This window comes from Ambystoma mexicanum, chromosome 5q (assembly GCF_040938575.1).
Source record: "Ambystoma mexicanum isolate Mex_15411 chromosome 5q, UKY_AmexF1_1, whole genome shotgun sequence".
Classification (NCBI taxonomy): domain Eukaryota; kingdom Metazoa; phylum Chordata; class Amphibia; order Caudata; family Ambystomatidae; genus Ambystoma; species Ambystoma mexicanum.
Genome location: NC_090933.1, coordinates 1,361,349,334 through 1,361,365,534, shown reverse-complemented (window position 1 = coordinate 1,361,365,534; position 16,201 = coordinate 1,361,349,334). Strand labels below are relative to the sequence as shown.

Genomic DNA, 16,201 nt, shown 5'->3' with positions numbered 1-16,201 from the left:
CACTGGGATGTATCAAACAATGTATGGACAGCAGGTGACCCCAACTTTGTGAAGAGGTGGGAGCACATATTGAATAAGTGCTCATTAGATTTAATTCTTCTGACCATAGAAGAACTGTCAAAATCAGTTAATAAACTGGACAAAGAAATAGAATAACTAACTGAACAATTGTCAACCTTCAAAACAAAGGAGGAATTAACTAACATCATTGAAGAGATCAATCAGAATTTAGAAAACTTCAAGAAGGACATAGAACAACGGAAAGTCCGCAAATTACATAGACTATCAGCAAGACATAGTCTATACCTAGCAAGAACATTATTCTCAGAATAGACCCGACCTGAATAAACGGCAACCATATAAGCCGAAAACACCTGGACAAGAAACAAGTGATCCCAGTAGTGAGATTCCTACAAGTGGTGAAGAAACAACAAATATTTGGAACAACAAACCCAAATCAACAACATTGCACACCTCTCAGGAAGCGTCTACCTCAAGCGCACAACCAACTCCTTTTTTAGAAAAAAGACAAAGAGACGAGGCATCAAGAAACTTAAGAGCAAGGAACAAACCAAACAGCTAGTGGTAAATATCTCAAATAAGCATTTGACAAAGGATCAACTTGACACACTAAACTTGGGACTATCATTTATACTGACTCAAAACTCCAACCTTCTGGAAGAGAAAATCAATCTCCACAGACTTGCACGAAAGATGAGACTTAAAGTGTCTTTTGACACACAGATGGAAGTTGAAACTACACAGAAAGAACATAAATACCTAGAGATTAAACCTAGGAATAACTTTGATCCACAAGTGAATAACTTAACCATCAAATTGTTTGAGGAACAAATGTTTAAGGATCTAAAAAGAGTACATTTCACTAAAACTAAGAATTATAACATCAGGAGGAGACAAACTGAAATGATCAAAGACTTAGCAGATGATCGCAGCCTGACTTTGAAACCCACCGACAAAGGGGGAGCAATTGTTTTGATGGGCTCTACATATTATGATACAAAGATTAACAAACTACTTGAAGATGAAAATACATACATAAAAAATGACCAATATCTGATTAAAGACATCACTGACATGCTGAAGGGTGTATTGGACAAAGCACTAGAAAATGAATGGATCTCTGAAAAAACTAGGACATTCCTAACTAATGATTATCCAATTAAACCAATCTTCTATGGATTGCTGAAAATCCACAAGGATTTGATTACGACACCAATGAGACCCATAATAGCTGGTACAAACATTATTTTCAACCCTCTAGCAACTTACGTGAATAAAGCCTTACAGCCTATAGTCCAAAGCACCCATACTTACCTGAAAGATACTACAGATTTCATTAACCATTTGAACTCATTGACAACTATTAAAGAAGACGATACACTAGATTAATTTGACGTACAAAGTCTTTATACATCAATTCCGCATCAGGACGGTTTTGAGGCACTCGAATGGTCACTTTTGAGGAATAATTGTGAAGCTAACAAAACTTTTATTTTGGAATTAAGTAAGATTATACTTGTCAACAATTACTTCAGGAACAAAGCACAATTCTACGTACAAGCTTCGGACACGTCCATGGGCTTCTCCATGGCCCTGGCATACGCCAACCTCTTTATGTTCTACCTTGAGGGCAACAAAATTCTAAACAAGAGCAAGTGGGAGAAGAATCTTATAAAATGGAAGAGGTATATCAACGACATTTTCATCATTTGGAGAGGTACTAAAGAGGATTTGAATACATTTTTGAACTTCATAAACAGTATACACAATCGGATCAAATTTAGCATGGAAGTAGGAAGACCTAAATTACATTTTTTGGATGTAGAATTACAGATTGCATTAGAAGGCAAAATCATCACTAACATCTACCATAAGCCCACAGATGTTAACAACTCTTTACATTATTCGAGTCATTATCCAGGTCAAGGAATAATTTACCATACAGCCAATTTCTACGATTAAAAAGAATAACATCTGATACAGAAACACTACAGCAGGAAAATCTATTGATGACGGATAAATATAACAAGAGAGGATATCCATCAGAAATTGTAGAGCAGGCTAAAGATTAAGTTGATAAACTTGCCAGGAGTGATCACCTTACAACCAAGAGCAAATCAACAGATATTCCTTTTCTCTACGCACTGAGATATTCTGCACAAAGTCACCACATTACAAGAATCATTAAAAGGAACTGGTGGATTATAAAAATGGATCCTCAATTAGACAGATTATTCCCAAACCCTCCCATTATTGCATATAAGGGAGGCAAACATTTCAAAGACCAGTTAGTCAAAGCAGAACAAACACAAATTGATAAACAACAAACCTTGAGAAAGAGGAAAACAGGCACATTCCCATGTCTTAACTGTTGTAATTGTAACAGCGTTATGAAAGGGGGATATATGAGACACCCAGACAAGGGTTATACGATCAAAATTAATGATTACACAACATGTGACACCAGGTCTGTTATATACAGACTAAGTTGACCTTGTGGCATTTTCTATGTGGGACAAACTAATAGAAAGGCTAAGGAACGATGGAATGAGCACAAGAGCAACATACAAACTAACAATATAAAATCACCAGTAGCACGACATTTTGCACAAAACAAACACAACATAGCTCAACTCAAAGTTATCATCCTAGAAGTGGTCAAAAAATCGTAAAGAGGGGGTAATCATGTCAAACGTATGAGCCAAAGGGAACTGTACTGGATTGAGAAATTAAACATCCTATCCCCTAATGAAATGAACAAGGAGTACGACCTGAGTGCCTTCCTCTAAGAAACCAATAGCTCCAGCTCCAACGTACACCTACACGATCTGACGCTATGTTTAGATAATGAGCATTTGAACTTGATATTGTGTTAATGTTTTATTATACTGTCACAGATGAAAATAGATTGTGAACATGCTGTGGATTCTTACAATCACTGGATACTGCCAAGATTTAAATACACAAAAAGTTAATCTTAATAGAACTGAGGTTTCTAACATTATATACACAGTGAGAGAAGACTGTCCATTTCGCTTATCTAATTGAGATTTAAGATTTCACTGGTACCCTATGGAAACAGAAGCTATATGCCCTAAAATACTCATCATGGGCCACGCCCCAATATTTGATGAGAGGTCATGGTTTTTGAAAGTACCATTTCATTAACAGATTTATAGTCTAAGACTTCATTGACAACGGGTATTAATAGAGGTATACGCCAGTGTTACACATTAAAAGCAACACCCTACTGTTTTAAAAGCCATTTTGCTATTAGATAGACATATCTTCTAGAATGTTAGCAATATTAGGATGGGATCCTTTTTGGCTACAAACCACGGCAAAATGTAAACAAATCGACGTCATCACGCATTCACGTGATGACGTCATCACGTTACGTGGAATAAAAAGACGCCCATTTTGAAATCTGCCACGTTTTCTGAATTTCGAAAAAAACGGAGCCCATGCAAGAATGTCCCCTAAGGTGAGCTAGATTGAACTAAAATACTGGATAACCTGTGTTATTACAATTCAGAGCATCCTAACTCTATAAAGACTCCCCAGTTAATATCATTATTTATCTGAATGATATTTCAGCTTGTTTGAGGACCGTCCCATTAAGGAATTGAACCTATTGGGCACAGGAATAGCGGCCATTTTTGAAAACGCCACTTTAGGCACTTTAAATACGGAGTCCATGAGATAGTGTCCACCTTCAGGTAAGCCATCCTAACTATGTATAGAGGAAAGGTTGATGAAGCTTTGAAGCACGTTGTTACCACCTGCGGTAATATTATAGAAATCCTTCTGAATATGTTTTCAGGTTGTTGATAGAGGCATATACCCATGAGAGATGGAATTCAGAAAATAGAAATATTGTCTACATACGTTGAATCACCATGATTGTATGGTAAGATTTGTTAACATTGAAGGATATTTTCCAATGTGCATATTAACACTGAACTGTTCAGTTGAGTTGGGTTAGTTACAATGAAACCTATTTTTATCTACAGGTGAACTAATACAGAGTTACCACCCCAGGTGGATGTATTTTATATACTCTCTTTACCATACATGAACATATATGTCCTTACAGCATTGAATTAAGGACGTTAAAACCTGGACATACAGGTAATTACAAGTACAATTTCTGATCATGAATTAGATTCTTTGATGACTGAGTTACAACCGGTTGGGACTGAATACAGTCTCTCTTGTTTCCTTTAGGATTGACCCCATATGGTACACGATGATGACACAAGGAATCATCATAACTGCAAGCTAGAACTAATGAATGGCACATCCAGGTGATGACATGTTTGAAGTTACACAGACATGACAGAGATATATGAATTAATGTGAAGATTACTAAAAACATTTATTTACTATATTCTTTTAGAGACATTGAAGAAGGAAAACACTGGTAAACATCTTCTGAAGGAGGTTCCCCCCCCCGAAACGCGTCAAGTGTACTGTATTCAAGAACAATGAGAAAAAAATGTTTTCAAGTTTTCGATACAAAATTATTTTTATAAGCTTACTTTTTAATGTATAAAAATACTTTTTAATGTATAAAAATATGTGAGTTTCAGTTGTCATTACAACAATAGGGTGTGCAGGGGACGGGAGTGTTTGACAGGCAAACAGTCACCAGTGAGAATATCATGCTGGCCCCAAGGGGTCAAGCCTGGTGCTAGAGAAAACAGGGAGGCAAACTGATTCAACAGAACTTTGCACTCCTCCTGTTGTTCAGAAGTCAGCTGAGAAGATAGATTAACTCATTCTACCTGTTCATCTAAAGGTTGGCCCCTGAGGAGGTCAGGTAGAGGTTCACTCTCCTCTTCCTCTTGAGCTGAAGCTAGAAGCAAAGCTCCTACATCTGATCTCGTGACATAAGCCTTTAAACGGTTGGTATGAAAGACTCTGGGAGCCTCCTTAGGTCTGCCTAAGTCCACCAAATAGTTCACCTCTCCAAGTTTTCCCACAACCTTGAAGGGTCCAATCCATTTGTCCTGCAAGGCCCCCTGCCTTGTTGGCACCATAACTAGTACAAGCTGGTCTTGAGTAAACTCAACCATGTTGGCCTTCTGGTCATGCCAATGTTTGACCAGAGCCTGATCTGCTTTCAAGGTATCACTTGCTTATGCCATCATGTGTGACATTCTCCTCCAGAGACCTATCACATAGTCAGTCACTCTGACTGGCTTGGGGGAAGGAACACTCTCCAACCCCTCCTTGATCAGTGCCAATGGACCTCTGACTGGATGGTCATAGAGAAGGCCAAAGGGACTCTAGCCAACTCCCTCCTGAGGGACTTCTCTATATGCAAAGAGAAGGCATGGCAGTAGAAGGTCCCACTTCTTCTTAATGGGTTCTTCTAAAGCACCTATCATGCTCTTCATAGTATGACTAAACCTCTCTACCAGTCCATTTGTCTGTGGATGGTAGGCTGTAGAGAAATTGTAAGTGACACCACAGTTTTAACACATGGCTTGCATGTAGTGGGACATAAAATTGGATCCCCCGTCGGATATCACTTCCTTAGAAAACCCTACTCTGGAGAAAATACCAGGTAGAGCCTTAGCCACAGCCTGAGCAGTAACAGTTCTCATAGGTATAGCTTCTGGGTATCTTGCAGCATGGTCTACTACAACCAGGATAAACCTGTTCCCTGAAGATGTGGAAGGGTCAAGGGGACTGACAATGTCAATGCCCACCCTTTCAAAAGGAACTCCCACCACTGGGAGAGGCACCAGGGGTACCTGCCACATTCTTTAAACCCCTCTGCGTGTCCTCTGGCTTACATTCCTTTTTCCTCCTCGCCCCGAAGCATTGAACTTCTCTCCCTCTCTCTATCCGTTCCTCCTCCTCTCTCTGTATCTTCCAGACCAACCTTAAAGCCTATCTTCTATCTGCTCTCTCTCGATCCTCGCTCTCCTCTTGTTTGTTTGTTTATTAATTTATAATACGCACCAAACCCAAGGGTATCAGGGCGCGAACAGTACAGAATATGCAAGGCTTAAGGTTACTGGGTTACATAGTAAGATGAGACAGATATATGTACATGACAACAATAGGAAAGATAAGTAATACATATACATTTCTTCTGATTTGCCGAACAATCGCTATATAAATTAAATAAAAATACAAATACAAGTAAACTTACAATCATGGCATGAACACGTTTATCATCCTGTACCTACCCTCTGTTTGGACCCAGTCTGCGCCCACCAGTTTGTAGAGGTAGAAGCCTTCGTTCACGCCCCAAACTCCAGCGGTTTGGCAAGTGTGACAGCTCCTACAGAATTTGTCCACTTTTGAACCCATCTTAGGCCAATAGAAGTAGCGAGAGAGCCTTTCCTTGGTCTTTTTGAAACTCAAGTGACCAGCCAAAGGTATCTCATGGGCTAACTGAATGGAATTGGAGTCTGTTAGCAAGGGGCACTACAATTCTTTTGCAGTCCCCAGGGATAGACTTAGTTGGTTCACTGTAGAAGAGGCCATCTTCCCAGCTTAACCTGTGCTTTCCAACTTCTTGCCCATCAAGTTGGTTAGCAGCCTGTTGTCGAAGACCTTCGAGAGTAGGACACTCTCTCTGTCCTTTGATAAAGTCTGCCCTGTTGAGTCCACCTTCTGCCAGTAAAGACTGCAGCTCAGGATGTTCAACAGGGTCAAGATCTCCAACTAAAACAGTGTCTTCTTCCAGATCTGACTCTTCAGATGCTGGTTCAACCACACAAGGTTGCACCTCACACTCTGCCTCAGCAGGTGGAGTAGTCACAGGTGTGATTTTGAACAAACTCAGTGATGTCCTTGTTGGTAGCACAGGGGTGCTGTCTGACTTTTTCCTAGAGGTCTTGGGTTTCCATTTGCCTGTTTTTCTAGAAATGACAGTGAGCAACTCCTGTGGAGTGGGAGTGATATTTACTTCCATCATCTCCTCTGGAGAGACTCTCAAGGTTATTTCCCTTGCAGACCTTGTGAGCTCGTGTTTCTTTTTACTGGGAGGCCTGGGGGTGCTTGACACAACTCGAAGAGTTTTAAGGTCATTACCCAACAGGACTCTCACAGGCACTTCACTCTGTACACTAACAGGTATCTTGACAGTCATATCATTACACTGGATGAGAGCTGGTAACTGTGGAAGCATTTGCACAGGGCCTCCAGCTTACTTGGTGAGGCGTTTGGGTGCCTTAGCAACATTCTCCATCTTGAAAAATGATTCATCCACCACAGTTATGCTGGTTCCAGTGTCTCTGATGGAAGGGTTTTCCTGACCATTTACAAGAACACTATCTTTATAATACTTTTAGTATTATGTAGGTGGGAATTATAGACATCTAAATTATGTTGTTCCCACAAGCCCCGGGACACTAAAGAAACACTGGCTGACACTCTCATGGGTTCATCAGCCAGTAAGTGAAAGTTTCCACTTGCCATATGTACTTCTTCCTCTGGGGAGAAGGATAAGGAGACAGTGTGGACCCCTGAAGGTTTACCCTTACATCTAGGATCCCCTTTCACACGGTCAGTTGACACAAACATAACATTTCCCAAATGTTTTGATGAATGGGGGTTTGTTCTGACCTCCATCGGGTTTGGGTCTAGATGGTGCACTAGCCTGATTTGGTTTCCCTTGTGGTTTACCCTTATGTTGCTGTTTGTTGCCCTCTTTTAGATTGGAGGTATTAGAATTCTCTGTGTTGTCTTTCTTTGGCTGTTCCCCTCATCCTTTTTCTGATTAGCCCCAGAATCCTTGTGAGTAGCCATGTTGGCAACCCATAAGTCAGCAGTCTTAGCTAGCTTCTTTGGATCTATCTCCTTAGAATTAGCCAAGTGCTGTCTGAGTTCAGGAGAGCAGACATCAAAATAGACTCCAACATAAGAAGATTTCTCATTTCCTCATAAGTGTGTACTCTGTAACCCTTAATCCAACCATCTAAGTTTTTCAAACATTCACTCACCCAAGTAGCCCAAGGGGTACCATCATGCTTTTTGAGGGTCTTAAACCTCTTAAGGTACCCGGAAGAGGTCTTCCCGAATCTAGCAATTAAAGCTATCTTCACACACTCATAATCCATCCTATCCACCTCCCCCAACTCCATTACATCAGATGCAACAGTGGGTAGCCTAGAGAAGAAACAGGAACGCAATTGATTCCCTTTGAGACCTTGAATACCATGGTTATATTCAAACATTACCAACCAATCTAAAATATCAAGCTTAACCTCATACATGCCCACATTTCTTTAGGCATACAGGGTCTCTTAGGACTGGAAGACCGAGAAGACTCTGGGAGAGAAGTATTTTCGAGAGACAATCTTTTCATTTCAAGTTCATGGTTCAACTCCAAATCTCTGAGCTTAAGTTCTTGGTGTTTTTGTTCATTTGAGCATTTAAACATTTGAATTCCAGGTCAAGCCTAATTTTCTCTAGAGCAATGAATTCAGGACTGAGTGTAGGACCTGTGGGGGTCCCAGTGGACAAGGGTTGAGATTGCTGAGCAGGCAAGGGAGCAGAGAGACCTACATTAAGAGACACATCATCCTCTTCTAACTCATCATTATCAGAAATAGCATCATCCTCAATACTTTTCACATTTGCCAGAGTCAGGTATTTCAGACCCACTCCCTAGACTTTGTTTCTTTAACAACTTTTCAACTAGTTCAATAATTTTGCCCTTGGCAGAGTGATTCCTTTCTTTACACATGTTTCTTAAATAATCAGCAGTGTAACTCAGGAGGGTCTCCTGTCTGTGGCTTTCCATATCAGACATGATTAATATTGCTTTTTAGTGATGTTAGCCTTGTGGTTAGTTGATCCAAGGTAATAGCAGCACTCTTTTATCCTCACTGCTGTACACCAGTGTTAGGCAGAACTATATGCAGTACCCTTTGGGAACACTACACACAGTTAAGACTACAAGTGACAGTTCAATTTCACCTTTGGTACTACACAGTTATAGTGGTAGCAGTAGCGGAGCAGCCAGACTTATCTCAAGAGTAAGTGATCAGTACAAATAGTTACACAAAGGACAGCAATTACTATGGTTCAGACAAACACTGACTCAAGATTTCTAAGTAAAATAATATGTATGTATTTACTCAACAGTTGTATAACATCTCACTATCCTCAGCAAGTTAAAAATCACAATCATAAATACACCACACCACTTCCCTTAAATTCCAGACAAGTTAAGCTAACAAAATGAAGTGGGAGCAAAATGGCACTCGAGCAATTTAAAAGGGAGGGAAATACAAAGTTATTAGAAGTTAGGTAACACCAACAGGTAAGTACTCAGGGCAATTGAACAAGTGAGACTACAGTGAGGAGATCAGATAGAAATGGCTTAGGGCCAAAGTCACACAGTTCAGGGTAGTTTGCGGTAAATTTCGTGGCACAGATTCCGGACGAGGTTGGTTGGTAGAAAAGTTTGTTCAAAGAGAAGAGAAGGACAAGCCCTCGGATTGGAGAAAGATTTCAAGCACTTTCAAAACGGTTGAACGGAACGGACAACCGGATTTGCACAGTACCTTAAAACGGAGTGGGAGCTGTAGCTGAGGCGGGCATTACTGGTGGTTCCTGCAGGCTCACGGTTCCTGAAGTGACTGTCGGAATGACACGAAGTAGGAAGACTGGAGGGTCCTGCGCCACCCAGGGAAGAAACCAGCAGCAGAGCAAAACAACGAATAAAAGGTGTGCTCCTTAAAACCTCAGCCCCAGAAAAATGGAGTAAGTGGGAAGTCTCAAAGACAACCTTGTGTCACTGCACTGAAGGTGCTGTGTAACACACACAAAAAGTGGTGCACAAGGAGTAGGTGATGCTCCAGTGTCCAAGATCACACAAACAGTGAAAATACAAACAGAAAAACACATGTAAGAGTGGGAAAAAAAGGCTCACACTCTTACCAGGTGAAAGAAAGAAATCCTAGAAATCCAGCAAAGCTGCTGGGGGACTCTTTAGGTAAGGGAAATCAGCCATTTATGAGAATTCTCCCTAACAGTTACCATTGCCACCAGACAAGTCTTAATGAAAAGGGAATGAAACAATGTTCCATGAGAAACAGACAAAAAGGGATAAGTATTAACCCTTTCCAGAACTCTATGTAAGATAGTTTGTACATGGTCTGTGAGTTTAAAAAGACTAATAAAGTCAATGGCAACTTTACATGTTCTGAGAGATAGTAGATAGTCTCAGAAAATGGAGTCGGAGTTGGGAAGTCTGAAAAATACAACCCTTTGTCACTGCACTGAAGGTGCTGTGCAACACACAGTAAAAAGATGATACCTATGGAGTAGGTGAGGCTCCACAGTCTATGAACATAAAAATGTTAAACACACACAGCAAAACACATGTAAGAGTGGGAAAAAAGGCTCTCACTCTTACCAGTTGAACAAAATGTATCCTAGAAATCCAGCAAAGCTGCTGAGAGGGACTCAGTAGGTAAGGGAAATTAGCCATTTTGGAGAATTCTCCCTAACAATGGTGTTTATGTGCATTGATAATGCAGAATCTGGATGTGGGATAGAGGTGGAGGGCTTGGAGGTGAGATGATGGTGTGGTAGTGTGGAGTGGTGGTGAGTTTTGGAGTAATATGCTGTTGTGCAGTCGTGGCGTGGTGGTGTGGAGGTCTTGAATGGGGTTGTAGGCATTTGAAGGTGCAGTGAGTAGCATGTCGAAGGATGAGGGTGCATGATTTTGCAGAGTAGTGATATAGAGTGGTGGTGTGGAATATGTGGTCTTAGTGTGGAGTGAGGTGGTGGTGTACTGTGGTCTGTGTAATAATGTAGGGTTGTGGTGTGGAGTGGGCTGTGCTGATTGGGTTGTGGTGATGTGGAGTGCTGGAGGAGTGGAGTGGTTATGTAGCATGGTGGTTGTAGAATGGTGGTGTAGAGTTATAGTGCAGTGGTGCGATATAGAGTGGTGGTGTGATGTGGGGATGTGGTGTGGTGTTTAGGAGTTTGGGGGTTAGGAGTCTGGAGGTGTCAGGATTTCAAGCAATGGTGGTGTGATGGTGTGAGAACTGGGGTAGTTTGCACCTTTGGTGTAGAGTGTGGTGTGGAGTGGTGACATGGAGTGATGTTGTATAGTGGAGGTGTATAATGGTGGGGCAAAGTGAAAGTGGTGTAAACGTGCGATGTTGAGTAGTGGTGTGGAATGTGGGAGTTGTTTGGAGTTGAACAGAGGAGTGCAGTGGTGTGGTGACTGAGTTATATGGAGGAGGTGTGAAATTGTGGTGGTGTGTAGTGGTGGTTTGGTAGTGTGGATTGGCGGTATGAAGCCTGGTGGTGTGTAGTGGTATGGAGGTTTATGGGTATGGTGGTTGTGGTGGTGTAAAGTGGTGAAGTTGTGGTGTAGAGTGGTGGTGTACAGGGATGATGTGGAGTTGTGGTTGGTATAGAGTGGTGGCGAGAAGTGGGATGGTGTGCAGTGGTGGCCTGGAGTGCAGGTGTAGAGGCATCACAATGCGAGGTGCAGGGTTTGGGGGTATGGTGGAGTGGGGTGATGATACAGAATGTTGGTGTAGAGTAGTGATTTAGAACAGTGTCATTAATGGTGTGGTGCATAATAGTGTGGAGTGGTGTGGTGTGATAATGTATTGTGGATTTGAGGTGCTGCTGTGGTGGTAGTAGTTATGGAGGTTGGGGGTTTGGAGGTGTAGGGGTGTGGCAGTATGCAGATAAAGAGTTGAAGGTGGTGGTTAAGGAGGTATGGAGTGACGGTGTGGAGAGGGGGTTAAGAGTAGTGATGTAGAGTGGAGGTGTAGAGGTGGTGGTATGCTGGTATGGAGTGATTTGGAGGTGTGGTGGTGTGGAGTGATATGGAGGTGCAGAGTGGTTGTGGGTAGTGGTGTGGGGTGGTAGTGTGGAGTGGGTAGTGGTAAATCGGGGTGTGGAGGTTTAGGGGTGTGGTGGTGATGGCATTTTGGTGGTGATGGTGTGGAGTGACAATGTAGAAAGGAATGGTTGAAATGTTCAGTGATGATGTAGAATGGTAGTGATGAGTGGGTTGTGGAGGTGTGAAGTTGTGTGGAGTTGTGGCATTATATGGTAGTGGACTCCCTATAGCATTATACCGCTACATGTAGCCCTGCCTCCCTACTCCACAGCCTCCAAAGGAGAGTGTCCCTACCTGCTTTGCAGAGACTAAAGAAAGCATTCTTGCCTGGCTGCATCTTTCTGCATCTCGCCATTCTCCACTGTGGAATATTTCTGGGCTGTGGTTCTCTTTCAAAGGAAAGGTGGGCTTCATTGCTCAAGGCATGCCTGAATTCCTTTCCAAGGGAAGAACCAAAACATGCTTGAAAACATAACAATAGTCTGAGGGTCACAATGTACAGCAGTATCTTCGTACAGCAGGTGAGTGGCCGGGGCTCATCACAGAGCAAGAGAAGATGCAGGGAGGAAATTAGGAGGGGTTTTGGGTGGACACGTCATAGGGAGGGAGGCTAAGCTCAAAGCTGAGGTGACAACTGCAGTCTCTGCTGGGAATAGAGCAGCCTGAGGGACACACAGCTGACCAGGAACAAAGTGAGGATCATTGTGCACCAAAATGGAAGGAAAACTTGTGATTTCAGTGGCGACTTCTAATTGGCCAAGCGTCTGCACATGAGCTTTGGCGTTGCTTGTTTGAAAAGGACTTGAGCTTGAAAGAAATATAAATCAAGCTGCTGAAGGCACTCTTGGCTACCACATTTCTATTACTCCACTAGCCATTTACAGCTATAATTAAACCATTTACTCCCAGCAGACTACTAGAAATAGCCCCCTAGGAAGAAGAAGCTCAGACAGATTCCAGAATGAGGTGTTTATGGCAGGGGGTGAAGGTAGTGGTTGGCAATGGCCATAGGGACTAGCATAGCCAGGGTAGACAGTGGGTGGCAATGGCCATAGGGACTAGCATAGCCAGGGGTCAGTGGGTGGCAATGGCCATAGGGACTAGCATAGCCAGGGACAGGCAGTGGGTGGCATTGGCCATAGGGACTAGCATTGCCAGGGACAGGCAGTGGGTGGCAATGGCCGTAGGGACTAGCGTAGCCAGGGACAGGCAGTGGGTGGGTAAATAACCAAACAGCACCCACAATCTGTGTGTCCCTCCTCACTTGCAATGTCCCTCCTACCTGTACGTTAAGGCCGACTAATAGCCCGAACTTTCAATGGGGAGTCATCTTCAACTTTATCTCAAGAGGGCAGTCTCTACTCCAGCCTTACGCCTTTGAGAATGGCATTCCCTACTCCACGCTTCCCACTTTGAGAGTGACACTGTGACAGTGATTACTGCACACTTGCCCATTTAGGAATGGCAGTCTCTACTCCACCCTTACCACTTTGAGAGTGACAGTATTTACTGCACACTTGCCCCTTTGAGAATGGCAGTCTCTACTCCACCCTTGCCACTTTGAGAGTGACAGTGTGACAATGTTTACTGCACACTTGCCCCTTTAAGAATGGCAGTATCGAACCCACCCTTACCACTTTGAGAGTGACATTGTAAACTGCACACTTGCCCCTTTGAAAATGGCAGGCTCTACTCCACCCTTACCACGTTGAGAGGGATAGTGTGACAGTGTTTATCGCACACATGCCCCTTTAAAAATGTCAGTCTCGACTCCACCCTTACCACTCTGAGAGTGACAGTGTCTACTGCACACTTGCCCCTTTGAGAATGGCATTCTCTATTCCACCCTTACCACTTTGAGAGTGACATTGTAAACTCCACACTTGCCCCTTTGAGAATGGCAGGCTCTACTCCACCATTACCACTTTGAGAGTGACAGTGTGACAATGTTTACTGCACACTTGCCCCTTTAAGAATGGCAGTATCGAACCCACCCTTACCACTTTGAGAGTGACATTCTAAACTGCACAGTTGCCCCTTGGAGAGTGGCAGTCTCTACGCCATCCTTAACACGTTGAGAGGGACAGTGTGACAGTGTTTACTGCACACATGCCCCTTTAAGAATGGCAGTCTCTACCCCACCATTACCACTTTGAAAGTGACACTGTAAACTCCACACTTGCCCCTTTGTGACTGGCAGTCTCTACTCCACCCTTACCACTTTTATAGTGACAGTGCCAACTGAACACTTGCCCCTTTAAGAATGGCAGTCTCTACTCCACCCTTACCACTTTGAGAGTGACAGTGTCTACTGCACACTTGCCCCTTTGAGAATGCAGTCTCTATTCCACCCTTACCACTTTGAGAGGGTCAATGTCTACTGCACACTTGCCCCTTTGAGAATGGCAGTCTCTACTCCACCCTTACAACTTTGAGAGTGACAGTGTCTACTGCACACTTACCCCTTTGAGAATGACCGTCTCTACTCCACCCTTACCACTGTGAGAGTGACAGTGTCTACTGCACACTTGCCCCTTTGAGAATGCCAGGTTCTACTCCGCCCTTACCACTGTGAGAGTGACAGTGTCTACTGCACACTTGCCCCTTTGAGAATGCCAGGTTCTACTCCGCCCTTACCACTGTGAGAGTGATAGTGTCGACTGCACACTTGCCCGTTTGAGAATGGCAGGCTCTACTTCACCCTTACCACTTTGAGTGGTTGTCTCTAGATGCAAACTAATAAATAAATCTTCTTACGCTGAATAGCTTTTTTTCAGCCAATGTTTGGCCAGAGAGCTGCTATTCGAGGCGGAGGTTCACTGCATCACTAAGTATCTTAGTTATTTGCCTGTGTTTAGTCCAAAGGGAACACAGGCCTCCTGCCTCTGGTATCAAGTGTATGGCCAAGGGTTGGACTGGAAGCACTTTAATGCCATTTCTTCATGTGTTATATGCTTTGCTGGATGTAAAAGTAACTATATGTTTTTTTTGGTCTGTCCTCTCTTTCATCTGCTTGTCCACACATTATAAAAAGGTCAAATAAATAATTGCAAACATTAAAATAAATAAATGAGATAGCAAGTCTGGTGAAAGCCCCTCTGGGAGGGCTGCATGTATTCAACAGAGGGAGCCAGCCCCCAAGTCCTCTGGGTCGGGTTTGGGGGCGGGTACAAGGAGGCTCAATTATCCAGGGGGAGGGAGGGTGGCAGCCAAGGGTGTGTGGCATGGCTTTCGGGCTTGTGGCATCTGCCCCTGTGGTAAGTATGGGTCCATGCTGCATTTGAGGAGAGGGAACTGCATTTGCCCTTGTGCGTGCCCGCAGGCTGCCCTGCCCATCACATTCAGGGGGCTTCTCTGGAAAGCAATTGCTGCAGCCCAGCTCAACACAGGGACCTGCATGGTTGCCATGATGATTTGACATGACCCAGGGATTTGTGATATGTGCCACTTCCCTTATCTTTGACAAGTAGCGTCCAAGAATGTGAGCAATGAACTCACACACTTGCAATGAAATCTCCGTAGCAATGGGGAATATGAAATTTTGGGCGGGAATGTGATGTTATGCTGCAGGTCTTTGCAGGTCAGTTTCATGACCATGATCATTGTATCTGTGTCTATTAACCCTTTCCTCTTCTCTCACTCTAGGCCAGACTGTTTTAATAAGCTGTACCGAGGTGCCCGGATCGCTCGTGCAGATTGATGCTGGCAATGGGCAGGTGTTTGGGGTCAATTCAGATGGCAAGGTTTATACCTTGTACGGTTGCAGCTGGACAAAGCTTCCCAGTGCCCTCACCCATGTTTCTGTCGGTTCGGCTGGAGTTTGGGGCGTGAACGAAGGCTTCTACGTCTACAAACTGGTGGGCGCAGACTGGGTCCAAACACAGGGTAGGTACAGGATGATAAACGTGTTCATGCCATGATTGTAAGTTTACTTGTATTTGTATTTTTATTTAATTTATATAGCGATTGTTCGGCAAATCAGAAGAAATGTATATGTATTACTTATCTTTCCTATTGTTCTCATGTACATATACCTGTCTCATCGTACTATGTAACCCAGTAACCTTAAGCCTTGCATATTCTGTACTGTTCGCGCCCTGATACCCTTGGGTTTGGTGCGTATTATAAATTAATAAACAAACAAACAAGAGGAGAGCGAGGATCGAGAGAGAGCAGATAGAAGATAGGCTTTAAGGTTGGTCTGGAAGATACAGAGAGAGGAGGAGGAACGGATAGAGAGAGGGAGAGAAGTTCAATGCTTCGGGGCGAGGAGGAAAAAGGAATGTAAGCCAGAGGACACGCAGAGGGGTTTAAAGACAGAGAAAATAATCTGATTCTAGG

General features: G+C 43.2%; 1 protein-coding gene across 1 annotated transcript in view; it reads left to right on the top strand.

Moving 5' to 3' along the window:
- The first annotated feature begins 1,596 nt into the window (after positions 1 to 1,596).
- The window catches only part of LOC138498427 (fish-egg lectin-like), a 118,149-nt gene continuing 103,544 nt past the window's right edge, over positions 1,597 to 16,201 (top strand). The window contains exons 1-2 of the mRNA XM_069622183.1: positions 1,597 to 1,738; positions 15,506 to 15,745. Coding sequence (XP_069478284.1) covers positions 1,597 to 1,738; positions 15,506 to 15,745 — 382 coding nt within the window. The remainder of the gene's footprint in view (positions 1,739 to 15,505; positions 15,746 to 16,201) is intronic.